The 27,459-nt window shown below is 42.9% G+C and overlaps 3 protein-coding genes across 8 annotated transcripts; 2 read left to right on the top strand and 1 right to left on the bottom strand.

Annotated features, from left to right (window-relative positions):
- Nucleotides 1–6,710: 6,710 nt before the first annotated feature.
- On the bottom strand, nucleotides 6,711–12,836 carry dnajb11 (DnaJ heat shock protein family (Hsp40) member B11). Its single transcript, XM_084954975.1, has 10 exons — nucleotides 12,623–12,836; nucleotides 12,042–12,198; nucleotides 10,433–10,530; nucleotides 10,210–10,342; nucleotides 9,868–10,010; nucleotides 8,908–8,990; nucleotides 8,777–8,834; nucleotides 8,564–8,675; nucleotides 8,303–8,462; nucleotides 6,711–7,751 (listed from the first exon to the last, which is right to left on the bottom strand). The coding sequence occupies exons 1-10, from the start codon at nucleotides 12,694–12,696 to the stop codon at nucleotides 7,687–7,689; spliced, it is 1,083 nt and encodes a 360-aa protein (XP_084811101.1). The 5' UTR covers nucleotides 12,697–12,836; the 3' UTR covers nucleotides 6,711–7,686.
- A 153-nt stretch (nucleotides 12,837–12,989) lies between these two features.
- tbccd1 (TBCC domain containing 1) lies at nucleotides 12,990–20,927 on the top strand. 6 transcript variants are annotated; one of them, XM_084954968.1, is made up of 10 exons: nucleotides 12,992–13,153; nucleotides 13,247–13,288; nucleotides 14,018–14,082; nucleotides 14,157–14,423; nucleotides 14,552–14,710; nucleotides 14,869–14,985; nucleotides 16,563–16,812; nucleotides 16,902–17,088; nucleotides 17,354–17,884; nucleotides 19,172–20,927. In XM_084954968.1, exons 3-10 carry the CDS (start codon nucleotides 14,020–14,022, stop codon nucleotides 19,383–19,385), a joined length of 1,788 nt encoding a protein of 595 aa, XP_084811094.1. In that variant the 5' UTR covers nucleotides 12,992–13,153; nucleotides 13,247–13,288; nucleotides 14,018–14,019; the 3' UTR covers nucleotides 19,386–20,927. The 6 variants fall into 6 exon arrangements, with proteins under 6 accessions (XP_084811098.1, XP_084811097.1, XP_084811094.1 ...); XM_084954970.1 differs by having other exon boundaries at nucleotides 13,247–13,439; XM_084954972.1 differs by having other exon boundaries at nucleotides 12,990–13,439; nucleotides 14,199–14,423.
- Nucleotides 20,928–25,201: 4,274 nt separating this feature from the next.
- crygs2 (crystallin, gamma S2) lies at nucleotides 25,202–27,407 on the top strand. The gene is made up of 3 exons (XM_084954981.1): nucleotides 25,202–25,465; nucleotides 25,722–25,964; nucleotides 26,932–27,407. The coding sequence occupies exons 1-3, from the start codon at nucleotides 25,337–25,339 to the stop codon at nucleotides 27,202–27,204; spliced, it is 645 nt and encodes a 214-aa protein (XP_084811107.1). The 5' UTR covers nucleotides 25,202–25,336; the 3' UTR covers nucleotides 27,205–27,407.
- Nucleotides 27,408–27,459: the final 52 nt, after the last annotated feature.

Genomic DNA, 27,459 nt, shown 5'->3' with positions numbered 1-27,459 from the left:
AGTTGGTGATGTCACAGCGGCTACATCCATCTGTGCTGGCCAATCATGGCCCTGCCTTTTCTGTTATTGGAAAGACTTGAATTCAACCCAGTGTCAGTCATTCACCAATTCACATTCATCCTCAGCAATATTCTGCTTATTAGGGGTCTGGAAATTATGCAAACAGTACATACAGCTGTCATGAAAATGTCTAAAATGGGTTCAAATCACATGCAGCCCTTTTTTTAAAATTCTATTTTTATAACATTTGACTGACATTTTTGGTTGTTTTGTAATCTGACAGACACAAACTAGTATTGCCAGACAGCAGTTTTTAAAAATGGCATGTTTATGCCATGTAAATGATGATTCTCATGGGGTTATATCCCATTGTGTTGTGTACTTGTGAGCTTACTTATGAGTCTCTGGACAGTTGAAACGTATTGTTCCCACATGCTAGGGTGGCACGGTGATGGAGTGGTTTTGCAGGGGTTTCAGATGTGCTGCTTGTCTGAGGAGAATTATTCTTCTTGTTGTGGGAATTGTTTGTTTTGAACCAAACTGGGCTTTTTTTAGATGTCTTTTCAAGAACCCAAGGAGACTGCTTGTCACCTCTCACTTTTTAGCCACATCTCAATGTTCTTTAGACGTCTGGCAAAGTCATCTTTACTGTCTTTTCACTGTGTTTAATCCAAGTTTTTGATGCTGTTTTTCTTTGTGAGTTGGGATAAAATAGGCTGAGCTTTCCTCCTGGCGCAAAGTCCTGCATCCAAAGCTCAGTGTTGAAAACTTACCTCAGTTACCTCAGTTGTTTACCCTTTTCATGCCTTTTGAAAACCATCTATTCTTTTCTGTAATTTTTCTTTCTTTTGCATGTTTTCTCTGACTATCTCTCTCTTTCTCTTTTTCTGTCTACCCCTCTGGCTGAGTGCTCCAGTCCAAGCTCAAGAGGCAGATTCGGCTGTGTATGCGGGCCCAGCCTGGCCCCGGCCTGCCCAGCGTCAGGCTAAGTGCCTCTGACAGCCCACCACACAGTTATTAACTGTGATCCGCCACCACGGGGCCTGGGCAACCCCGCGCCGAGGGGAGGGTCCACCAGAGGGCTCTGCTCTAAACACAAAGACTGCTTTCACTTTGCTCTCAGTTTCCTCTGCACTCCACCGTGGAGCCTATACCCTTCCCGCACTCGGTAATACATATTCACATAATTTAATATGCACTGCGTGCACTCTTTCCTAATATTTGCTGTCTGTGTTAGCCCGGAGCTGCTAGGAACCTGACCTGATTTGGTGCATGGAATTTTATTTAAAAAAATATCTGTGAAGAAGGTTATTTCATGAAAGCGTATCTGGGATCACATACAATCCAGTCAAACTCACAACCACAGGACGTACAGCGCTACTTCATCAGCTTATGGAACGTCATCCATAGACTTGTGGCTTTCATCCATATAGGTGGTCCACAGCATTGTTTGTCCTGCACTCACCCTCCTATGTGCCGGCCGCCCCTTCTCTTCCTCACAGGATGTGGGAGAGGGGAGAGTCATCACCCCTTCAAACAACAACACAACACGGGTCATTAGAAGACAAAATTGGGATTGAAATAAATAAATGTTAGTGAGGGGAGGACAGAGAAAGAGAGAGAGAGACAGACAGAAGAGGAGAGAGAGTGAGATCCATAATGACAGTTGACTATGTTTAGCCCCCAGAAAGGCACTGGGATAAACAGCAGCTTGTCCTAGCTAACAGGACGGCTTTAAGTCGCTGAATTGAAACCCCCAAAGCCACTTTTTCCTGCCCACATCAGCCATAATGAGAGCCCCAACATTCAATTGTTGAATAGTTGAGGCTTTTGCCTTTGAGGTGACTGGCTTTAATATAGAAACACGGCATACACAGTGGAGCAATGGACATCCCCAGCAGTGTTCAAAGCTGTGGCGGGATAAGGACACGGCTGACATGCATTATTCCTTACAAAAGCTGCCCTTTGTTTGCTTTACGCTCAGATCCCACAAATTGTAGGCTTCGTCCGTCAACATTTCTTATTTCAGTCCTTTTTTCTCCTCCTTGCCCCCCCCCCCAGCCCCCCTCCTGCTGTCCTTCCTGGCCTTGGCATGTGTTTGTGCTTTACTGCATTGATAACGCCAAAAACACACGCACACTTAAAACAATGACACTGTAAAAAGAACAAGTCCACTGACCTTTTTTTTGTTGTGAGTCTGCAATCCGTTCACACAGGTCAAATGTAGATGACACATAACCTTCCTGCTGACCTTTTTTATTAACAGGTGTAAACTATTCTGGTTTGGGCAGGATTTGTAAGGCGTGTAAGAAAATAACCTAGCATTAAAACATGACTACTTTCAAACAGTTAACCAAAAATAAATACAGGATGGATCATTTATTCTTTTGGGTTTTTTTTGTTTGTTTGTTTTTCAAGTTGTATTGATGGGAATTTATACATTTCAGAAGATATGATTCATGTGAATTGATTCAATCTTCATAGCCTCCAATGTTAAAATACCCAAGATAAAAACCTTATTTATTGATCATTTCTGCCTTCATGAATATTTTGTAGGGTGAATTTTCTATCACATACCCTTTTACTCTTTTAAGGTTTCAAAAGGTTTTTTTGTTAAAGAAAAATCAAAACAACACTGGTTCATAGAAATGTATTCAGCTATGGCTCCAATTATTTCCTGTGCTTCTGGCAACTTTGCTCAATACTTTCATTTGCTGGTCAAATAATAGCCCTGGTGACCTGTCTAGGGTGTACAACCCGCCCAATAGTAGCTGGATAGCTTTTATTTATATGTTGCTTAGCACTAATTAGCCGATATCTGTGTCTCTGTGTTGCGCCTGCACAGCTTATGGATGCAGCTTGCTAACCAAACTAGTTAGCATTAGCTGACTTAGCTCTCCATCCTAATCCTGTCTGCACAAAGTAATGCTGTCGAAGCCTTCGTACTGCCACTCCACAAATCCACGAGTGATGTCAGATGGCTACATCCGTTTTTTATATACAGTTTATGGTTTTTACAGCCAAGCACCAAAGCATCAAATCACAGCGGAGTTGTTAATACACCATAAAGCTTTCATACTCCTCAGCCGATTCCACTTTCATGCTGTGTTTAAAATGCTTTCAGAGACAGAATCATTTTTTAGAAGAAAAGTTTCATGTTCTGCTCTGAGTAATGCCTCGGCGTCATTTTAAGCCTTTTTACAAACCCTGCGTCTGACGGGTCAGGCACCATTAACCAAGCACACTGCCGAGTCAGAGCAGGTCACAACACCCGTTGGCGCCACCACACACACACACACAGACACACACGCAGAACAGATTGCTCAATTAGCCCTCCTTTAGCCTGTGCCTCTCTTAACCCTGCAGCTACGCTTAGAAGCCATTACACTCAGGGTCAAGTGTGATCCCTGTGCTTATCTGCATCAACAACTGGCAAGTGTAGGCGTGCTTTTGCATGCACACACATTTTACACACAAATCTTACAGGCCTCTGGTGAGCACTGGGAGTAATAAAAAGTGATTTAGTGAAGGATGTGATTGAAGAGGCAATGCTGCCCTCATGTGCTCTGCAATTTGTAATTACAAGTGGTTAAAACTGATTATTTGTGGATGGATGGTAAATCCCCAACATAACTCACTCAGGCATCTCCTCTCAGAACCACATCTCACAAAGTGGGTGACCAAAAGTTACCTCATGCTACTTTTCACTCCTTCACTTCTTTTCAGTCCTGAACAATTATAACAACAGGAGCTACTTGATATTGCTGTGAAAACCCAACTGCAGCAACTGATCCGACTGAGAAACAATTTCTTCGTCTGCTATGGTTCCTTAAATGACCTGAGCCTCAGTGGTGCTATCAGGATGTTGCAGAAGGAGGCAGTGTTGAGGTGAAACAGTGAGATGTTTTATCTGAGCCTGATGGCAAAGCTTCTCGTCTCCTCTCCAGAGCCTCATCACTCTGAAAATGACTAAGGGATGTGTGGTGGGCTGAAGAGGAAACTCCCTTTACCACAGCCCTGCTATCACTGTGGGAGTTCATTATACACACAGACTGGCCACACACATGAGCACACACACATACACGCAGTCATTCATATGCATGCAATATCCACTGTGGGAGACTATTACACACATGCAGTCTGAGATGTGAACCCTGTGGGGCAGATGTGTACACTATTCACCACATTATAAATATGATTCTGTGGGCATCCCCTGCCCCACCCATGCAGGCAGACTCCCCTGCAGAGTTCCACCCACAAGGTCAGCGGCTGTGGGATAAAGGGGTGAACGTGGAAGCCGTTATAGTAAAGCCGTAGAGGGGTCATAGGGTGAGAATATGTCACATGGACCACACATACATGCACATCTGTACAGATGTGGGGACCTTCATGCTTCCAATGCTAGAGTGACTCAAACGTTGCCTTTATAATGAAAAGTTCTTCACTACACTAAAACAAACTGCTGTACAAATACAGGAAACCTATACAGTTATTTCCCACCCTTTATGAATACATGTGACTGCTTCAAATTCTCATGATTAATGTAAATATTACCAGGAAGCTACTGTGTAATTTTACAGTATCATACAGTAGTTTCTCTTTGGCAAAAAAAAAACAGAACCCTTTAACTTTAAATCCTTAACTTAGTAGTGCTGGTATAGTTAGTAAAATAGTTATCTCTAGTTCTGCAGCTGATTGTGGGCTGCAGTGTTTCAGTGTATGTTAGACTGAGTGTTAACGTTTAGCTAAAGCAGCATTCATCGTCGGGCTGCTTATTATCATTGAATACAGCACCGTTCCAGTAATTTAAGTTGTCTAATGACTAAATGAAGAGGGTGAATTTAGGCTACATGCATGCTGTTGTGTCTTACAGCAATAAATTGTTTGTGGCAATTGCAGTAAGAATACTAAAAAACTGCACTAAACAATCAAAAATGCTATGAAAAAAAAAACAGTTTAATGTTAGTAAATCAGTCTGGTGGTATTTCACTGTAATTTAACAGAGTGCATTTAGACAGTCATGTGGAAAAGAAACTTTTTACGGAACTCCAAGAAGTCCTGTGCGTCAGCACCTATAAAAGGTGAACTTTTGGCGGTTTGCTGGTTTGAAGCATTCAGGTGTGTGTTAACATAATCTTCCTAGAAGTGGACATCGCACTAAATTCACCCCAAGATCAGAGCTACAGCTCAGACTCAACATGCCTCAGTTAGTGAGTTAAATTTGAAAGTTCATGACAGTACAAGTAGAAAAATACTTCATAAGACCTCCATTTCTCTCTAAAAGGAACATGGCAGCACAGCTTAGGCTTGCAAAATTACATCGGAAATAACCCAAGAGTTTAACCCAAAGTGTAGAGGTCTGGCCATGATCCTCAACTCCACGTCTAAAAAGCCTAAACACAACATATCAGAACAAACATCTCGTACCAACTGTCAAGCATGACTTGTTTCGCAGCAACACCTCGTAGACCTGGAATCATCATGAACTTCTCTGTGTACCAAAGTATTGTAGATCAAATCTGAGGCCATCTGTCTGAGAGCTCAAACTTTCCTAAAATTGGGTCATACAACAAGACAGTGATCCCAAGTACAGCAGCACATCTACAATAAGGTGGCTGAAAAAGAAAAGAAGCTGTTGAACCCGACTTAAATGCTATGCTGGGACCTTAAGAGAGCTTTCATTAATGAATGTCTGCAAATCTCAACTGAAGCAACGCTGTAAAGAAAATTCCTCCACAGCGATAAAGTCATTCAGAAAACAACAGAAGTTATTATTCCTGAAGGTGCTTCTACAACATTTCGAGTCACGGGTGCATTTTTAAAACTTTCTTTTTCACATGGCTGTATTATCCTAACCTGTCCAGGGTGTACCCCACCTCTCACTCCAAGCCTGAATTGGATAGGCAGAAGAGAATTGATGGATGGATGTATTATCCTACTGCAGTATGAATCTTCCTAATCAGATGAAAACCAATCTAAAAAAAGAATTGAGTGTATGATCAGGGTTTAGTCCATTTGTCCAAAGTAGCGACTAACCAACCCGCTAGTTTCCTCATCGAGGAACCGTCTGCCACAGCAGACTCCCAGTGCATGCATAGTTTTATGCTGAGAAAACTACTTTTTGAATACGATAAATACTTCTGAATATTAGATGAAAAACGATGCTGTATTTGTCACCATCACAGTGGAACTTGACAGCAATGTCCTGTTAAAAACTTGAACCACAGCCTTATAACAAGTGAACAGGTTGATTTATGTGTCTATTAGACACAGGTCTTTTTTATGAAGGTGTTAACATTATTACTTTAGTTTGACTCTCGACTTAAAAATCTCATTATCAATTCTACATATCAAGACTTGTATGTTTTATTATCAATTGTGATTTCCCAAATTTATGCGATTATCTCACCAAGATCTCAGAATTACGACCACAATACAAACTGGTTATTTTTACAAACCCATTGCCCTGTAATGCAACTTACCCCCATATGTAAATTCATGTCAGCACCAAATTCTCCCAAAGCACCCAAAGATGCAACCATTTCTACACATCAGTACATCCAATTCTTGTGTGTGGAAAAAAGCAGAAACCTTTTAGTTTTTCCTCCTTCCTTGTAACTTTAGAGCTTTAACTTTTAGGTTTTCTAAGCTTGTTATTTACTTGACTCTGACATCATCTACTGGTGAATCTGGGGTACAACATGCCAACAGAATTTGTAGAAATCTTTATTTATATTGTCAATCAAAAGTACAATATCCCCTAGGAAATGTAAAAACTGCCAAATAATTTACATTTAAGGCCACGACACTCAGAATTGGGAGGCAGCATCGCGCTTAAGAGTCAAGGTAAATCAGAAAAGCCCATTATAGTCAACAGGGACGCCGTTACTTCATAGAGTGAAGTCCCTTTGAGCTATAGAGTGTCAGAGGTGTGGAAAACACACGCTGGAGCAAACTGCCTTCACTGTTTAACTTAAGAGGTCAACTCCTGTCACAGTGAACGTGGGGCTGTGCAATGCTGACAGTTCTCCAGTCACATCATGTCAAACAGAAACGCGCCAACATAAGTTAGGAAAACTCAAACACAACAAACAGGTTTGGATTTGTTCTTTCCTATTTACAGAGTATTATTGAACAGGAGTCAGGCCAGAGCAACAACAGTTCCATCACTCAGCAAGTGATGCTGTTACATTCATAAAACTCATCTAAAACAAAAAGACCAGAAATGGAGAAACTTCTGCTCTTGCACAGGTTGAACATTCTTCAGATATCCAGTTTGTCAGTAGCTCATCCTTCAGCAGACACAGAGGGCTGTAACGGTGTCCTCTCCACAAAGGAGCAGCGGTTGACACATGAGTAGGTGCTTTCAGATACAAAGAAGTAAACTTGACATACAAATATGGACAAAAAGACCTACTGTTACAGGGTAATGCAGGGAATGAAAAGGTTCAGAGTGTCCATTTTTACACCTCACATAAAACATCTGCTGTTGTGCTACTGCTGATAAGATGTAGAACATTTAAAAAGTAAAAACAAATTGGATTCAAGCCATCCTGAGACAAATCTGAAAAATAATAAATACACCCTGGCTAGGATTACAGATCACGCTCCTGCTGACTGAACAAGTGTGTCTGTGTGTGTGTTTGGGTGGTATGTGAATCAGTTCAGGCGCTGACGCTCGGTGCGTTAGTATCCTTGTAGTCCGTTGTAAACCTTCTGTACAGATCCCTGTTTCAGAAGATTCCGAATACCTGCAACGACACGGTGACAGCTGCTGTTAAAAACCTTTCCCCGCGAGCACATCGAACTACAACATCATTGATCCTGTTCAGAAATGAGAACATGTAACAAAGACTGTTCTTCTGTCCCATTCAATTAAATTACATATAGAATAACTACTTGGCATATAAACCTTTTCTGAAGACAAACTTTTAAAAAAGGTATAACTTCAATTTATAAACTCTAAATTCAACTATTTGTTTTTGGCATCTCTCTTTGTAAATTTGAATCACTTACAGGGGACCAATCCTTATTTTCTGTTATGTACGTAGTGTTCTTATGGTTGACACGGCCCAAGTTTGGTCAACTCAGACATTCAGTCACCTGCTCTTCAAATCTTTTGCTTAGGAGGGGCAGCCAATCAGAAGAACTTGAAAGAGCTAACATGCCTCGTTTAAAAGAGAAGCAGGAAAGCCTTGTAAGATAAATAAGGACTAAATGAGCAGAATACAGTAGGTCCCCTTAAGATATGACGTGTCCTTAACTTCTCCCAGACCACCCTTTAACACTGCCACACTCTGACCTTCTTTCTGCTGGTCGTCGAGCTGTGTCTGAGGAAAGTCTACATCAAAGGTGATGATGAGGGAACCTCGAATGTTGACGTTGTCAAAGTTGGGCAGTCCCTCTCCTTTCTTCCACATTCGAGCACCGGGCTTTGTGATCTTATCCCTCACTATGTGGACCTGCCAGGCAAAGACAGACAAACATTTACTATCAATCTTATACATGTTTTTATTTTTCCCCAAATAATCTAATCTTTCAAAACAAGAAGCATATACAGAACCTTGTGTCCATCCAAATGTACTATATCCATCTCAAAGCCAACCAGTGCCTCCACCAGAGAGATGGTGACATTAGTGTAGAGATCATCTCCTCTGCGCTCAAACACAGGATGTCTATAAAGTAGAAACATCCCCACATCACTTGTCGGTCACTATACTTATATTCTAATTGGTGCACGCCTCTCTCTCTCACACACACAGAAATCTGTTCATACTTCAACACTTTAATGCGAAATCGAAGGTCTCCAGGCTCTCCATCGATGTGAGGTTCCCCTGTGGTCAGAGTAAAATGTTAGAAACAGGGAGTGACAAAAAGCTAACGAATTAAGATTTACAAAGCAGTTACCTTCTCCAATAAAAGGGTACTCCATCTCATCTCTCACTCCTTGCTCGATCTCTACCTCTAAGGTCCTCTCTTCATTCACCAGCCTGCAGATAAGATAACATCAGAGAATGTATTTGTTAATACAATTTATTGGTCAATTTATTAAGTACGTTAAGCAAAAATCTAGGATTCCTGATGTGTTTTTCAAAATATCCCATAAGCATTCCCTCCCCTGGATAAGCAGGAGCAGTTGGCTAGGGAGAGCGAGGTCCAGGGTTCTCTGCCTAGACTCCTGGATCTGTATTCTCGGGTTCATTTCAAATCCAATCATAAGGTCTTGGCAACTAAAACACACCCTGATGGAAAAAGAAGATCAACTCTGCCAGAAACTTCGCACATCAGGAAATAAGAATCAGAAGTGATTGAAACGAGAAGCAATACATGATCTAAAAATCAGTACCGACTTTGATACATGTAATAAACACACCTGACATCTGCAGCAACAGATCAATGTCATTCTGAGAGAGCTAGACCAACATACAACCTGAAGCAGTTATCAAAAATTAAAATGGAAGCATCGCAGATTCAAACCCTGTAGCTGTACAATCAGTGGCCAAGTCCAAACTTGGGTTAGAGACATTCAAATTTACGACTTCAGATGCTTCATCTCATTTTCAGTGGTGTCCAAAATGGGGTTATCATTTATAAATTGAGTAGTAACATCTGTACTGTGGACTTGTGTTGCTCAATATCTGTCCATTTGTTTTACTGGTGCAGCAGAGTTGCTTTGCTTGATTGAGAGTTCAACATATTCCTCATAATGCCTCACAAACAGCAGGTGGGTGGGGCTTCTGCACCAGAGCTGTGTGCCTGAGATGACCACATTAGGGACATTTTCTATGATGTCACAGCCATGTATCACAGAAAATAAGGAAAAGCATAATAGGCCCCATTTAATGATGACAACAGGAGCTGACTTACTTCACATTGGGACACTCATCGCACACCATTTCCTGAGTCATCTGGAAACGTCCAGGTCCAAGCTGGGTCGTCCTCATTTCCTGTCTGCAATTACACTTCCTTTTACCAGGAGCTTCTTTAGCTACAGGCTTGTTACGTACAACCTGCATACAGCGGGAAAAATAAGTGTTGATAACATGAAAATCTACAGGTAGTAAATTAGACGATTCATCGTTAAGCCTTGCAGTTTGATGACTGAATGAAGTGACACTCTATAGCTAGCTCCTCTTTGTGGAACAAACTTGAAATGTGAATAAAGGATGCTAAAGACTGTTCGTTTGGAAACCAGGAGTTTCTCCACACCTCCACAAAGTTCCCAGAGTAAACTTCTTCCAGTGTAACCTCCAAGTCCAATATTATGTCATTTCCTCTGGGAATATTCCTGTCCTGCTGCTGTCGGTTGCCACCAAACATGAACCCAAAGTCACCAAAGAAGCTACAGACGGAGGAACAGTAGCATGAGTGGACATTATACATACATTTAGCTGAACCTGGCATAAAATCCAGCTGAGCTCATGAAACCAACCTGGAGAAGATATCGTTGTGAGAGCTGTGGTGACCCTCTTTGAGCCCGTCCTCTCCATACATGTCATACTGTTTCCTTTTCTCCTCATCTGAGAGGACCTACAAACAGACAACCTGTCAATCACACAATGGCCACATGCCGCAGTCTTTGTTCTCTCCGCTGATACAACGTGTGAGTGTCATAATTCAATGTAAAAAAAAACAAAATGTCGATGGGCTCTTGAAAGCTGTGTTAGTTTTTGAAATTGACTGTGATTCATTAAAGAATGAAATGAAAAGTCAGTGAACTGTTACTACTGAAACAATCTTAAAGCTTACGTATAAAATATATACTTTTTCAAATATGAGAATACAAACAGTTGACCCATTAGAAGGAACAGCCAGCAATTACATTGAGGCTGTAGAAGTGCTTTCACCTGAGAAAAGCAGCAATGGCTCCATTCTTAGAAGATGATGAGATTTTGGAAATTCATAGAAAACTTTTACGGCTGTTGCTACTGCTAATCAGTTTGTCATTGTCTCCCGTTGTTTCAACCACAGACTATAGATAAAACATTATCTCCCATCATTAAGCATCAAGCTGAACCTCATTTCTTTTTGTCAACCTTTTTGAAACTAGATATATGTGAGAGGCAGATCAGACTGTACTGAGAAATAATCTTCTTGACTCTAACAGTGAGCATAATTTACAACATGAAGATTATGCTGTAACAGGACTTGAAACTAGTAAGTGAGCTCCTCAACCAACGAAGAAGGTGTTTACTGAGGTGACAAAGAGCTCTCTTCCCTCATTCAGCAACAACAGGCAAAAAATCCAAGTGGGGAGGTCCCAAGTTAAACTTTTCTCAATTTCAAGGTGAGCACCTGAAGAGACTACCAAAGAATGTTGGATATGTTGCTGTTCCTACATTTAGTAAGCCATTTCAAATTCTGGTTTTGAAATATTTTTATTTGTTATATATTGTACCACCACTTTAGATTTCTTTAAACAAATACCTACTGAACTTTATGGTTGAGATTGTTATCGTTTTGGTGCCTGAGGTACCTCAATAGAAACAATTTTTTAAAAAAAACTTCAAAAGAATTTATGTAGATCTTGTCAATTATTTTCTATTATTTTTACTATATTGTCATTCATTTAGAGATACATTTATAGACCCACCTCGACTAATAAAACTCGATTAATAACCAATTTCAGTTTTGTGTTACAAATCAGTGAACTTGCTGCGGCATCCTTCCGTTTTTAAAAGAAACGTGAACGTTTGACAAGGAAACACCTGCAGCGCTTATCCGAATCCACTCCCACTCATCCACGTCTGAATTTTCAATACACCAGCTGTGCTGCCTGACAGCCAATCAGATTCAGCCACACGGTCTAATCGTCCAATCGCAGAGATCTTACCAACACCAACCAAATTTCAGGCTTATAAAACAGTTGTATCGGCGTCTTTGGGCGGTTTTATACCCACATAGGATTAAATCTACGCTACTGTCCCCGAACACAGCTGATACTATGAAAATATAACAGTCTTTTAACTCAAAAACAATTTCATTGTTACTCATCTCGGATATCACTAGCATCAAGAATACAACAATGGCTACACATCTACCTCATAGGCTGCCCCCAAGTCCGCGAACTTGTCCTGGGCTTGCGGGTCGTCTTGGTTTCTGTCGGGGTGTAACTGCAAAGCCAGCTTTCTGTAGGCCTTCTTGATGTCCCTGATTGATGCACTCTTGCTCACCCCCAAGATTTTATAGAAATCTCGCCTACAGGAGAGAGGAAGATGGCACAAATGAGGCAGACACAGGAGGCACAGAGGTAGAAGAAAAACGAGAAACCGTTATCAAATGGCAATGATGCTACTTTTAGATTGTAAAACACCGAGTTAGCTACAATCTCCGGGGGGTAAGCCAGTGTGGCTTCCATAGACAGTATGCAGCAGCTTCATCTGCCGTAATGGCTAGCTCCAAGCTAACTAAGCTAGGTAGTCACTTAAAACACGGCCCTTACAAGTGGTGGATACACTTTTTAATGAGTGAGGCGCAAAAGACAACGAAAGCACTTATTAGCAAGTTAGCTCTGTGTGTCAGACTGTTCCACGCATGGAGAGCACGTCTAGACCAATCACAGTGAAACATGTGTACCAGCTGGCGATGCTGTTTCGCCGCTGTCCGAGCGAACGCCACTTACCCGGCAAGCACCGCCGTAGTAGCATAAAGAAGCAGGCAGCACACGTTACACAGATTCATCCCTTTAGCAGCCATAGATCTCAGGATTTCTCAAGGAGGTAGCAAAGAACAACCGGCTTTTTAAAGCTCGGATCCCAGCTGCCAGTCAGTCAGCCACAAGCCTTCTTCCTCCTGTCAGAGAAAGCCCGCCCACTGGATGTCGGCAAATCGTCCTCTCCCGAAAAACTCTGCCCAGCGTTAAAGAGACAGCTCACACCTTTCTTCTCAGCAGCCCTTTCTTGTCATATATAACTGTTTGCGCCGATGTTTTTTGGGTTTGTTTGGTTTTTTTTTTTTGTTTTTTGTTTTTTGCTTTTGTTTTTTGTTATATCTATAAGTACAACTAATAAAAAACTGAACATTTCGGTGAATAAAAAAACCCGGGCACCATGCTCATAGTGCAGGCTGAAGCGCGCCCCCGGGAGCTGCGCGCAACAGATGTCTGTTGAGATCTGAGTGGAGAGGAGGGCGCCAAATAGGAAGGACGGCAAATGTGAGTCTGACAACAAACCAGTAACCACTGCACTCGTCCTCCTCTGTATACCCACCTATGAGTCCTTGACCTGTCGGCCCTTTTCTCATTCAGGCCGAAGATCCCAGTAACAGGACGAGGACACAAAGTCTGACAGTAAGATCCAGAGCTGTCCTAGCTCAGCTAGCTAACTGGAGCTAAGCTAAGCTGGCCAGCCCTACTTTTTTATGTTGGAGTTAACTTTATGAGCAAATATCAGTGCGCCTGGTATTCGGCTTCATTTCTTGTTGTGCCACAGCAAAAACAAGTGAGTTTTGTGCATATATTTACTGTGTTACTGGATTGATGTTAGCTTAGTTTTGATTAGCTTGTCAAACTTGAAATTAGATGCCTAGTGTTGATGGCACGAGCAGCCTGGATGCCAGGAAGATATTTTTCAACCTGTAATTAAACGGTCATTTTTGAAGATTAGGTCTGTTGTCGCTGTACTAAAAAAACAAAAACAAAGAGAAGGTTCATGAAATGCGATGAGTTTAAAAAAAAGTGAGTAAAAGCAGAACATCCTGCGCTGTATCTGAATTGATACACAGTTGTGTGTGTACAGAGTTAAAGTGGCTGGAGTATGAGTGACATGGTGAACTAAACAGTGTGGACAGAGGTTGAGTCTGTGCGAAATAACAAAGCATTATGTTATTGTAACTGTCCAGTTTGACCAGTTTAACTGCTAGTGCTCCCCAGCTCCTTCCCTGGTTCGTGACTAATAATCATAATCCAGTAATGGCTCTGTCATTGTGATTTAAAAGTGTATTGTACTTATACAGTGTCAAATACTCAAGTAATTAATTATCGGTGTATGTCACATGGTTTTGTACTCTGACTCTTCAGACATGGAGGCAAACGGTGTGAGCATATGGCCACGCATGGAACCGTTCCTACTTGGTGCCCTACAGGTAAATATACTCCCACTATGATATCAGCCAAGAGCTGTAAATCTTGTAAATAGCATGAATTACTATCATTGTAGGTGGCACCATCCTCCAAGCTAAACCTACACTATCTTCGAAAGATGGCTATCTACGTGCGAACAAGGAATGGCTGCTTCCCCATCCTGAGCTGGCCCATGTGGAGGCATATCGCCTGTGGAAAGTTGCAGCTTCCAGAAGACCTTGCGTGGCTCTACTTTGAGACCTATGACCTTCTGATAGGTCATACACCAGAGGAGAGGCTGGAGTGGGCTGAGTGTCTTTCCCAGTGTTCTACTAAAAGTGAGCTGGACCAGCAGAGGAACAAGGTTAAATAAAGTTTAAATATTTATTCCAAGGACTGATACTATTGTAACCTTGCCGTCAGATTTGAAGGAAGAGCGGCTGCATATTGATAGGTAACCTGTGGTTTTTTTCCCTTTCCTTTGTGCACCAGTTGTCTGTGGACACTCTGCAGTTTCTCCTTTTCCTCTACATTCAGCAGCTGAACCGCGTGTCTCTGCGCACCTCTCTGATTGGGGAAGAGTGGCCCAGCCATCGCACTCGCTCCCCGTCTCCATCAGACAGAGAGTCCAAGACTAGCTATCAGAACAAGGTTCTCTTTGCCATGAAAGATAAAACAGAATGACCAACAATGCAGCAGGATTTATAGTATTGTGTAGTTCTAATTAGATCTGGTGCAAATTATTGTATGGTGGTGTATATGAAGTTAACCACTTATAGTCCAGTTTTGTTCCTGTTTTGGTTCTGCAGAATTGGGATGATCAGGCTCACCTGTTCTTCGTGCAAAGCCATCTGGCAGAGATTTTGGAGCTGCTAGTGGAGCCTGGTCAACTGTCGCAATCTGGACAGGCCCTAAGAGACTGCCAGGTCTGGGAAAAGCAAGCACACATCCTGAGTTAGGTCACAGACACAATCTAGATATTTTTAACAATATTTGGTGCTAGCCAGAGTATTTAAGATACCAGTTTATTTAATATATCTTCTTAAATATATTCTTATAGGCATATATGTAGAAGCAATCCCTGTGAGCTAATCAGTCTGTTTCAGGTAGTTGTTGCCTCTCTTGCATCTTTATCTTGTCTCTGAGAGTATTTATCTCTAATGTTGTATTCTGAAGCTTGATTTCTACCTCTGCACTGAATCTGTGCAGAGCCTACATGATAGTCAAATGTTGTTGCCAACATTTCTGCTTGTACTGGTGTGCCCATGTTGCTCTGCATCTCTTTGCCGAAACACTAGTTAGCGATGGCGTTCTTCTTTGAGTTGATCTGTTCTTTTGCAGCCAATTTGAAAACTGGTATCAGAAGAGGAAGTAGCTGTAAATGTGTAAAAAGAAATGGCAGTGTCTAAAGCATCAGACATAGACATTGCTGGCTGCGTCAATGTGATGTGAACATTCACAGTTACATGTCGGTGTAGTTTCACATCAGGTTACTGCATGCATTGCAGCATAGGATTTCAGAACAGTTCAGTTAATGCAGAAGAAAAAATTCTGCAACAGGCATACCACTCACTGTGAGCATCGAGCGCTACCCACCTTCTGTTCAAACCCACTGTGCATGAAGGACAGCCAATTAGAAGAAAGATGGCTGGAAGGGAGAAGACCTAAAATAGTTTGTTTTGGGTAGATGATAAACTGTGGAGTTTATCAGAACTAATTCACAAAAGTTCTCGTAAGGTCCTCCAATAGCATTTCAGTCAGGTTAAGGTCTGGGCTTAAATACCCCACTTTGATTCTTTTCCTTTTCAGCCATCCAGCTGTTTGCTGCCATTTGACTCTAGAATACTTTGGTATACAGAGGAGCTGATGTTGACTCAGTGACTGTAAAGTGTTTTTTGCAGAGACGAGGCTTTTTCCTAACAGTCCTCCCATTCTTTTTCTAACTGTACTGTTATCAACTTTCACATTTAACATGCTAACCAAGGCCTCTGGACTCTGAGATGTAGCTCTTGGGTTTTTTGCTGTTTCTCAGGTGTACTGCACAGTCTGACACTGGGGTGAAATCCTTCTTGAATGTTTTCCACTTGTCAATAATTGTTCTTTCTGCAGAATGATAATAAATAGCCTAACCCCCTTCCCGACTTCATAGACAGCAACAAGTGCTTCTCTAAGATCAGTGCTGGTGTTGTTCCTCCTTCACATTGTAATGACACACACCTGAATGCTCCAGAGCAGAAAACTGTCAAAACCTCTGCATTTACAGAGGTGGTCAGTCTGGCGTTTCTGACTTTCCATCTTAATTGATAGATGAGTTAGATTTATGGCTGCACATTTTTTTTCTTTCACTAGTGTAAATAAAACATTAACAGCAAATTGTAGCTGTTAAAGTAAACTCATTATGTTAAAATTTTTGATTAGAGAATTTCTCTTGTATTAATCTATACTATTTGAAATATAAAAACAAGTCCGTACTGTAACTGATTTCTCAGTTATGTTCTATCAGGTATCCCTGGACGCTGTGCGGAGCTTGGGTCTGCTTCTGGAGGGCTCAGTTTGCCAAGGAAAAGCTGTTCAGCCCATTCACCGGCTGCTGACCAAAGGTCCACTCCAAACACAAGCTGGGTACTCCTCGCTCACCCGTTCCTTCCCCCTGCACAATCTCCTCTCCTGCCTCCAGCGCAGCCTCACTCTGAATCCCTTTGGAATAACTGCCTGTCTCCATTCGGGCAAGAAGCTCGCTTGGGCTCAGCAAGGTTTAGTAAAATCATCTGGCATTAGTCCTTCCTCACGGTCTTCACTTTGTGCCTTTCTTTGACCGCCCATGTGTGTTTGTGTGTTCTAGTGGAAGGGGCCATGAAGAGAGCCAAGATAGCCAGGAACACCCACATGGCACCACCTGGTAGTAAAATGGTGCTGATGTCACAAGTCTTAAAACAGACCCTGGCTAAAACTTCAGACAAGCTGACTGGTGCCAACATTAAAATCCATAGATGTGCTGATGCCTTCATATACCTTCTCTCACCTCTCAGGTAAGGTTGCCTTCTAGTAATAGAAGTTGGGTTATCTTTAGCATACAGGCCAAGAGTGCAAGCACCATAAGCGGAATTGATAGGCAGGCAGACTAATGATTACAAGGAATTGCCCTACTGGGAACCGGTATTCTACAAGAACTGGTTCTCGATTCCCGTTCCTAGGCTGACTGTCAGTTGGCTGATCTCTGGCTGAAAGCGGCAGTTTTCAGTGGCTGTATCTGTACAGTTTATGTTCTTTCTGTTGTTGAATTTGTTCCTTTAGATCAGTCAGTGTGGACAAATGCCGTGACAGCACTGTGGTTCTGGGTCCCGTTGAGACCAGCGTCCACATCCACAGCTGCCAGAATGTGCGGGTGGTGTGCATGGCCGGCCGAATTGTTATTGGAACTTCCTCACGTTGCACCATCCATGCCCTTACGCCCACACGCCCGTTGCTACTGCCGGGAAACACGGACATTACTCTAGGTCCTTTCCACACTTTCTACCCTTCCTTGGAGGATCACATGGCCAGTGTGGGGCTGGCGGTTGTCCCTAATCTCTGGGATCAGCCCTTACTTCTGGTGACCGAGGGCCTTGCCAGCCACTCACTCAATACGTTGTCCAGCCCAGACCCCTCCTGCTACCGCTTGCTGCCACCATCAGAGTTCCACACGCTGGTCGTGCCTTTTCAGATGGAGGGAGACACGTGTGAGGTGCCCGGTGGTCTGCCTCCTTCATACCAGGCAGCTCTGGACGAAAAGAAGAGGAGGATACAGAACTGGCAGAAGACTGTGATAGAGGCCCGGCTGAGCAAGTGAGTGAGAAATTGACCCCCAAACCTTTATTAAGCAGTGGCTCAGCCACCTATACATGTGTTCAAGTAAGTTTTAGTGTTTCATTATGTAGCGTGCCTTTTAATCAGTGGAAAATTGGAACAGCAAAGGCATTCCAAAAAATCAATATGAATGTCAGTTAACTGCTATGTGTGAGAGATATGCAGTTTAGTGAGCACACTGATGTCAGACGGGTTGCACGAGGCAGTTCTCCACTGGCTCTTTACATTCATAAATAGATGTTCATCTTTTAAAGGAAATACACGTATTTAATGTTTAACTGGCAGGAACACGATTGTATATCTGCATACCAAAAGTTTTGGCAGTGGCACCACTCGATTGGTCAGTGATGTGACATCTAAATTGTCTGTCAGACAAGAGACAAGGCAAGAGTTTTGGATTTGTTTCAAAACATTCGATTTTATATAGTATCCATGTACTGGTCAGAGACCAATAGAGGAACGTTAGTTAAACAGTCGTTTCAAAGATAGTCTTATTGGAAAGTCTTCATTCTGCTTTGAATGTTGTGATTGGATACTATGACTCTAACTATGATGTACAACACTGAAGGTGCTGTGAGGTTCATGTGAGGATTCATGTTTGGAAGCATTAGATTGTGATCCACTCTTTCTGAACTGGGTTGCAATTTGTGCTCACAAGAAAATCTGAAAAATCAGAAAGTTTTCAGCTTGAAAAACTGCTACAAATTTATATAGACAAACTAATGCCTCCTACAGAGGCTAGTCTTTGTTTTAACTCCAAAACAGGAATATGATATCCAATCATCTGGAGTGCTGAGCATGCAGGCAGGTAGAGGACTATGGAGGAGTGAAAATGAAGAAGACCTTTATTAAAAAGAAGAAGAGCACAGATAGTGGCTATAGTGGACGCTTCATTGGTTTTAATGCTCAGTTTCACTTCAGCTCTTTGTATGTTAGAACTTCGCTCTTGTCTGCGGCTGGTTGGCAGGCCCACATGACCACAAGTAAGAGTGGCCCACAGACCCATTGATCACATATTCTGTACACTGTCTCCATTGACAACATTGACATTGCTACTACTATATACGAGCTATTAAAGTACCAGGTTAAGAAACAGAAAATTAAACACACGCATATTGTTGCTGGAGCATAAATGTAGGAAATAAGGTGAATGATGCTAAGAATTTTCTCTGCTTCATTTCAGAAAGACTTTTTTTGTTAAGCTCTGTTATTTTCAATATTATACCATTTAAATGCAACTTTCTTTTACGTTCTCTGTCTTTCCAGGGAGCAGAAGCAACAGTTCCAGGAATTGGTGGAAATGAAGTTTCATGAGTGGCTTCTGGAAACGGGTCAAAGGCAGGAACTGGACAGCCTAATCCCACCCACAATAGCCTCTGTAAAGGACTCTGATGGGGCAGCAGCAGACACCAACCAAGTTAATGATCCCAAACATATGAGGACTGGACAGGCAGTGGGGCAGTCATCCATGGCGTGTTGAATTTTACTGTTTGCTTTTTTTGCCAGCAGAATAATTGCACTTGTAAATTAAGGCAACATGGCCGTTTGCACATGCAGGTTACATATGGTCTTCTTCTCACACGGTGCTGCTGTGAGTTCTTGCTGCTGGTTAAGCTTTACAGCTTACAGTTGTGTCCAAGTTCACAGTTCCTTCTTGAGAAAAGGCAGCTAAATGTTTGACATGTCTAAAGTGGGAGTGAATTGGCTTGTTATCAAACAACATCATGTGCCACACACACTCTGTAAAGATGAGGCATGTGTGAAGTCGCCACATGCTTTAAAGAGACATTTTCCTGCTTATTGTCTTCTTCAGAGTGAGGATGAGGAGGAACAAACTAGGCACAACGATTAGCTGTGATTGACAGTCGAGTAAATATACCCTGACACATTGTTTTCAAGAAGTCAGTCTTTTTTTCAAACATAATTTGGTACCAACTGTCCATCCAGTGTTTAGGTGAACTTTGTGTTGCAATAGAGAAACCAAAACCTGTTTGAATTAATTTGATAGACAGCTTTCAGGTGCTGAATTATGGGTAACTGTGGTTCAGTGTGGTCATGGACTATGAAGCAACATCAATAGGATAGCAGAAAGCTATGGTTTTTAAGCTAGCTAACTCAAACAGAGCCTAGATATGTTGAACTTGCTTCCTAGCACAGCCCTCTGGAGACCCTGTCGTCTCTTCCATGCACCTACTGACGCCGAATCTTCTCAAACAGACCTCGTATACAAGTTTTCTGAGGGAACCTGCTGAGCATTTAAAGATGTAGATGGAGGATGGATGGATGTAGATGCTGAACATTTTAAGCACTTCGAATCTAAAGGGGCATGTTAGTACCTAGATCGTAATAGTATTATTATTTTTTAGAATATTAATAAAGCATTTTCGTGTGTGTGTGCGTGTGTGTGTATAACCCGTTACTCACATGCTGCTAATAGCTGTAGTGACGCTGTTTTGTGTGCTCGATTTTGCTCTCACATGACAGTGCAGCTGCTGCAGAGTCGTGCTTGAATTTCTTCAGTACAACAGAACAAGCTAATCTGCTGTTCCAGCTGAGGCATGATTTAATAAACTGGTGACCAGTTTTCCAAGAAAACTTAAATGTATATTTATTTTTGAATAAAGATGTCGATTTTTAGCACTGCATAATAATTATTTTTCATAAATCTACTTTACCTCTAGAATAACTGTTAGCAGTGAATACCTCCAAGTGTACTTCAGGCAGTTAGCTTCCTCTTTCCACATATACTTTACGGCACGCTGAATTTTGACTTCTATACAAAATATGATGTAAATTATACACAGAAGGCCTGCTTGAAATCATCAGGGCAGCACTGTATTGGAAATAGCAAATGAAGGGAATATGTGCTTAAAACAGTTTCAGGATGAACTGATTCATGCTGTAAACGCCTTAATGCTGTTGTTTACTAAAAAATGGTCCTGTTAATTTGATGCACAGCTCTGTGCAAGAGCACCAAGTCATTTTTAATTGTTAAAAACTGAAATAAAGGTTTTGACTACAACCTGGTCGCATCTTATGTGTTTCTTTGGATATTTACAATAATGTGCAAAAGTCTTCTAACCTTCATTTCTTTGTATTTTATTTCCAAGAAGCCAGACTTTTAGAGTGGTATATTATATATATATTGGTGCCAGTAGTTCTCCAGGCTTTCTGAGAGGCTTTCAAAAATTGTCTTTGGACATTCGCTGCTTTTTCATTCATTTTCAGTTCAGTCCTTGTACCTCACCATTATTTCCTGTTTGTTAAGCCACTTAACACTGAATTTTATTACACGACAGAACGCACAGTAAAATTTTAATTCTGTAAAAGTTGGAACTTTTGTGTAAAATGTAAATAAGAACAGAATGCAAAGACTTGCAGATTTCATAAATCAATTTTTTTTATTCAACACAGAAGACAATTAAATGTACCATTTTCAGGAAAAAAAAGCTTATTTTGAATTTGATGGCAGCTGCATGTTCCAAGTTTACCACTGTGCTGCAGCGCCTCTTTTAGCATCAGTTGAAGAGCAGGGGGGCTCAGCCCCAGTGCAGGGGGCCTCTGGTGCATCAGCCCAACTAGGGGGCTCTCTAACTGGTGGGGAGGTTGTTATATCTTTGCAGGTGGTCTCCTCACCACAGGAGCTCACTCTGCAGGTGGGGGGAGAGATATAGGAGAGGTGGAGAATGAACTCAGCCTGGGTGTCTATTGTCTTGTGTAGTTTGGGAGATGATTGGATGATGGGGTGGGTGCAGTTTTCTCTGGGGTGGAGTCAGGTGGGCTGCCCCGGACTCTGTGGGGCTGGGCGGTGCTGCTGCTGCGGGCCCCGGTCCGGATGGGCCTGGGCCCCCTTGCCCTGGTGGGTTCCAGAGTGTGGGTGCCTACTGGGGTCAGCGGGGGAGCTGGCCCCAGGGAGGGGCCGCTTGCCCCTCCCTTTCTTCCCTCCCCATCCTCAGCTGCCTCCCTATTCCCGCTCTACCACTCCCACCCACACACGCAGGGCTTGGGATGCAGGTATGTCACCAGGGTGCAGGGGAGGCACTCCCCCTCTGTCCCCTTCTGGCCGCCTGTGCCTCAATTTAATTCTGCAACCTAGACATCCACATTACTCACACTCTCACATAACACATACATATAGGGCCGTGGGGGTGGGCACGTTTTACAGCATCCAGAGGATGGTCGTTGTACTCCAACCCACCTCTGGCGCTGGTGCCCTACCCTCAATTTTAAATGCATTTAGACACTAAGGGTTTTCGGGAGGAGCCGTGCTGCTCTCTGAGAGGAAGCAAGTACCATGCTCTCCTGAGGTTTAAATGCACTTTAGAACAGCACACAGCAACACTACATATGAGCGGGCGTAGGGAGGTTTGAGGTCTTCACTCACCCCGGTTCTGTTAGCCATCAGGGCTGGGGGGCTGGGAGGAGGTGCTGGCCGTCAGACTGGGGTCTGGGATGCGAGGCCTCCCTGCTACTGCAGATAAGGAGGTGGTCCGCTTGCCTACACCCCAGAGAGAAGGGTTACATCTCCTGGGTCTAGGTGCAGCTTGCCCCTCTGGGGGCGGGGGTACCTGGACCTGGGATATAGAGTATGTTTGGGGAGTGTGACTGTCTGTGCAGTGTCTATTTGTGTCTGTCTACATGTTGGGTGAGTGCCGAGTATTTGGTTGTGTATATGGGGGTGGGAATGCACGTCTGTGTCCGCGTGCGCCTGTTCGTCTGTGTCTATATGTCAGGTTGGGTCTTAGACTCAACCTCTCTGGGTACATCTCAGGCCCTCCAAAGTACGGAGGCCTATCTCCCCTCACCACACTCCCTGCCGGTGGCTGATGCCCTCAGACGTTGGTGTATTGGTGGTCCTTGTCGTTTGGGGATGGGCGCTCATGTATGTACCGGCTCACTCCTGGTGGCCGACTGGCGGGGCCTGGCGCCTGTGGCCCGGCTGGGCCCCTTCCGGGGGATGGGATGCCCTCAGGCCTCTGGCCTCTGGGCCTGAAGCTCGGTCCTCTCTGGCACAGCTGGCTGCCGGCAGAGCCTGCGGGCACGCCACTGCAACCCCCTCTGGCCTCTGCTCCGTAGCTGCTGGGTGACCTCTCGTTTGGGGCTCTACTCAGCTCTTCCCAGGAGGGTGGCACGGTTCCCCCCCTTTTGGTGGTCCTCCTCGGGTCCTTGTACTCTGGGGCCTCTGGATATCTGGGGCCTGGATCTCCTCCATACCTGCTTCATACCCTGGTGGACGGGGCTATGGCTCCCCACACTCCCTAGCAGATCGTTACATGGAGAAACCTTTGGAATACAAGCGTGCTGATCCACACAGGTGTACACACGGGTGTTCACAGATGCGGACTACACCTTTCTTGGCTGCTGCCTCAAAGCACATTGTGCGCTGTCTATCTTGCGTGCTGCACAATATCGTTTATTATTTAGTATCTACTGTTATCTACTGCTAGCTAGTTTATTGTGATGGTTCTGTTTTTATTATGTTGCTCTTTTTTTTGTTTGCTTTCTCTTCTGTTTTTTTTTCTCCATACAGGTGATCCAGGTGTTTTGTTTGTTTTTCTTTCTTTCTTTCTTCCCCCCTTCTCACCGTCTCTTCTCCCCTCTGGTTTTCTTTCTCTCCCTCTCTTTCATTCTTTCTCCCTGTCCTATCCCCCAGTCATGTCTGTCCCGTTTGTAGCAACCGAAAATAAAATAAATTCATAAGTTTAATAAAGGTCAATCAAATGGACCAATATGGCAAGGTCATGATGATCCACTTGGTAAAATAAATCCGCTTGGCATCTTTCTTGGCCTTAAGACAACAATTCTGATGGCTAAAGATCCAAACGGGACACAAAAAAAGCATCAGTTGAAGAGAGCAGCTGCTGAAGTTTTGGGAGAGGAGTGTTGCCCTGTTCTTCTCTGATATAAGAGTCTAGTTGCTCCATAGTCCAGAGCCTTCTTTGTCTGATTGTTCATTCACGATGAGCCAAATGTTTTCATTTGAAAGGTTTGCACTGCAGGAAAGTCAGTTCAGCACCCGGACTCATCTACTATGAAGTCATGTTGTTTTGATAGATGCAGTATTCAGTTTAGCATGGTCTTGCTGAGATATTCTTTGTTTTTTGAAAAAGCTGCAGCTTTTGTTGCTTTGTATTTCACCTTGATGGTGCCTTTCCAGATGTCCAAGCTGTCAGATCCATAGGCACCAATACCACATACCATCAGAGATTCAGGCTTTTGAACAGAGTGGTGATAACAAGCTGGGTGGTGCCTCTTATATTTTGCCCGGAGGACGTGACATCTGAGCTTTCCAAAAAGAATTTCAGATTTGGATTTCTCTGACCGCAGAACAGTTTGCACTTTGCCTCGGTCCGTTTGAAAGGAGCTTTGGCCCAGAGACGATGGTGTTGTTTCAGGATAATTTTTTCACGTATGGCTTCTTTGACCTGTATTTGGCGCAGTGAACTGTGTTCACAGACAGTGATTTCTGCTAGTGTTCCTGAGCTCATGCCAGTTTTTCCAAAGTCCTTACAATTTTAGACCGAGGAGCATGATTCTGAAATTGTTTGTGTTTACTTCAGAGAACCTCTGCTTCTCTAACGTGCTCTTTTTATTTCTGTTGCCACTTAGCCAAATTAGCTGTAAAATGTTTCTCCAACTGTTTCCTTTTAGTAGTGCTTACTTTTAAAGCCTTTTATTGCCCTCATCTATCAAACTCCAAATGAGATCAGTTTAAACATTTGTTATGTTTTCTCTGTTCTATTATGAATAAAATATGGGTTCATATTTATGCGGCACCCCAACCTTTTAAATTGTTTACAAATCCACTTTAGTCCAAATTATTGGATTGATTAAAAAATCCTAGAAAATAGGATGCATAAGAAACACAATACTGCAAAAGTAAATCACATATTATGAGTAATGTTAAAGAAAATAAGTAGCATCAAGAGCAAAAGTATATAATTGTAAACATTTCATTAAAAGTCACATGCATATTATAACCAGCGCTACATTGTACATTAACTACTTGTTTCATACTCACATCTACAACACTCACTTTTTCTCCTTATTTTTGTTATTTCAGCACTTTCAGACTGAAATTTTGAAGTGAGGTCACTCCGTTTGTGTTTCCCATTTTTACTTATTAGATGTGAATACTTTCACCACTGCTTCATGTGGATCCATCCAAAAAAGAAATAAGTCATGAGTTGGCAGGTCCTTGCCAGGTGGGAGCAAGCTGGTGGAGCTGGCATGTGTAACGGTGGGCACTGGACCCAGCCAGTAGAGTAGTGGGGTCAATGGACGCTTACCCACGCCTGGCCATTATGCCGTAATCCTTCCTCGCTTTTCTGGAAAAACTGAATAGCACTAGAATCACTGACTCAATTTTTGGATCTCATTTTCATGACAAAGCGATTGTTCCCCTTTTGCCTCCACTGTTGCTGTTTATAAATGTGGGAAAGCGGGCATATAAAAGGCACTTGCTCAAAGGCCAGTGCAACATCAAGACCTCAGGGGGAAGCATCACCATCACTCATCATCACCAAGGCTATCCCACACAATATATCCAAGATGGGCAGGGTGAGTCAATGCAAAGAGTTTAGTTTTAATGTGCGGGTGCAAAAGTGCATGTGGGAGAGTACAGAGGTTTGCTGCAGATGTTGTTTCCTTATACTCTGTTGTAAATTAAAGCCTCGCTGCTTGTTTGAGCAGCTGTTAACAGTGGCTTTGCTTTAAAATGTCTGAGCTTTCAGACAGGGACCAGGCTTTAGACTGCCTAACAGAGCAAATGTGAAAGGTGGACGAGCACTGAGACTGTTATGTGTTCCCCCCTCAGATCGTCTTCTACGAGGACAAGAACTTCCAGGGCCGTCGCTATGAGTGCGACAGTGACTGCTCAGATTTTCACACCTACCTGAACCGCTGCAACTCCATCCGGGTGGAGAGTGGAGCCTGGGTGGTGTACGAGAGACCAAACTACATGGGCTACCAGTATGTCTTGAGCAGGGGGGAGTACCCAGATTATCAGCGCTGGATGGGACTGAACGACCACCTCAGTTCCTGCAAGATGATCCACTTTGTAAGTCAGGCGTTGCCTGCATGCTGCTCTGCTGCAGGTGCAAATTTTTTTAGCCTGTCTGTCATTTGTTATTGACTGTGCACTGTGAGCACAGACTGCACGCTCAATGACAAAGAGCTGAAGTCTTCACAATGTTCTCCGCAGGTGTGGAGTCGAATTTTTGAATATCTTAAAAGACTGAAGGCACAGCGGGCTCAGGGCATCCCAAAAAAGCATTTAGTATGTGAGATGACATCCAGTCATGTTCATGCTACTGCAGTGCTGTGTCGATGGAGACCAGCGTGACATCAGTCTCTTTGTATGAGCAGGCTTTGGTCCAGCTGACCCACAGCCTGCAGCCTCTTTAAATCAATGCAGTTAGTAGATGCGTGTGTACAGTTTGGTTCTATTTATAAAGGCACAAAACAGTGAGCAAACACACGCTGCAAACAATGAAGGATTGATTAATGTAAGGTATCTCACTGATTATGGCAAATATACCGAGTATACAGTCCTTCAACAGACTAGTTTACCATGATCATCGAGAGGCAAATTATACACTCAGATACTTGTTTGTTATTTTACTTGCAGCTAACAAGACAATAAATAAACTTTATATTAAAGTGAACCCCAAGAGTCAGATGATCCCACTATGAGCAGCATGTGGCGACTGTGGGGAAAAGAAACGTGCTTCCAATAGAAAGAGACCTCAGGCTTAGGTGCTGTGACCGGCTGAGAGGTGACAGCATCATTAAACACAAGCAAAGACAAATGAAACTAATGAACTACAATTTTAAAAATAATCAATAATTTGGATTAGCTTTTCTCTAAACTGCCACACTGTATCTGACAAACTTCAAATTAGGTGTACATGTAGTGTACGAATTTTCCAATTAGATGCAATTCTAATCTCATTGTATCCTTTCCCTTTTCTTTTCCCTGCACTAACCTCCATCTTCACCTCCTTTCTCCCTCCCTCACTTTCCAGACCAGTGGGACCCAGTACAAGATGCAGCTTTATGAGAAGGCAGACTTTGGCGGCCAGGCCCTGGAGGCCACAGAGGACTGCCCCTCACTTCTGGAAAAGTTCCGCTGGAGGGAGGTCAACTCCTGTAAGGTCTACGATGGTTGGTGGGTTTTCTACGAGCACTCCAACTACCGTGGACGTCAGTACTTCTTGGAGAAGGGAGAATACCGCAAGCCTGGGGATTGGGGTGCTGCCAGTCCTGCTGTCCAGTCTTTTAGGCGCTTCACTGAATAATTTAAACTCCATCCAAAAATATCAAGAAGACTGTCTGGGCATTATGAGTTAAAAATTTAATTATAACCTTCATCAACCATGTTTGTGATTTTGAGCTAAGGTCTCAAAAATAAAACCTGCCAAGTAAGCACAATAATCTTTCTGTGGATTATTTCCATGCATGTTTTGAACCATTTTAGCACATAACTAAAGTTCATTCACTAAAGAAAAAAAACAAGCCAGCACCTTCCCTCCTAACTGCACAACGGTGGTTAA

The sequence above is a fragment of the Perissodus microlepis genome, chromosome 16, assembly GCF_051167445.1.
Source record: "Perissodus microlepis isolate ML-2025 ecotype Zambia chromosome 16, ASM5116744v1, whole genome shotgun sequence".
NCBI lineage: Eukaryota > Metazoa > Chordata > Actinopteri > Cichliformes > Cichlidae > Perissodus > Perissodus microlepis.
Note: the sequence above shows the minus strand (reverse complement) of the source record. Positions and strands in the feature narration are given on the sequence as shown.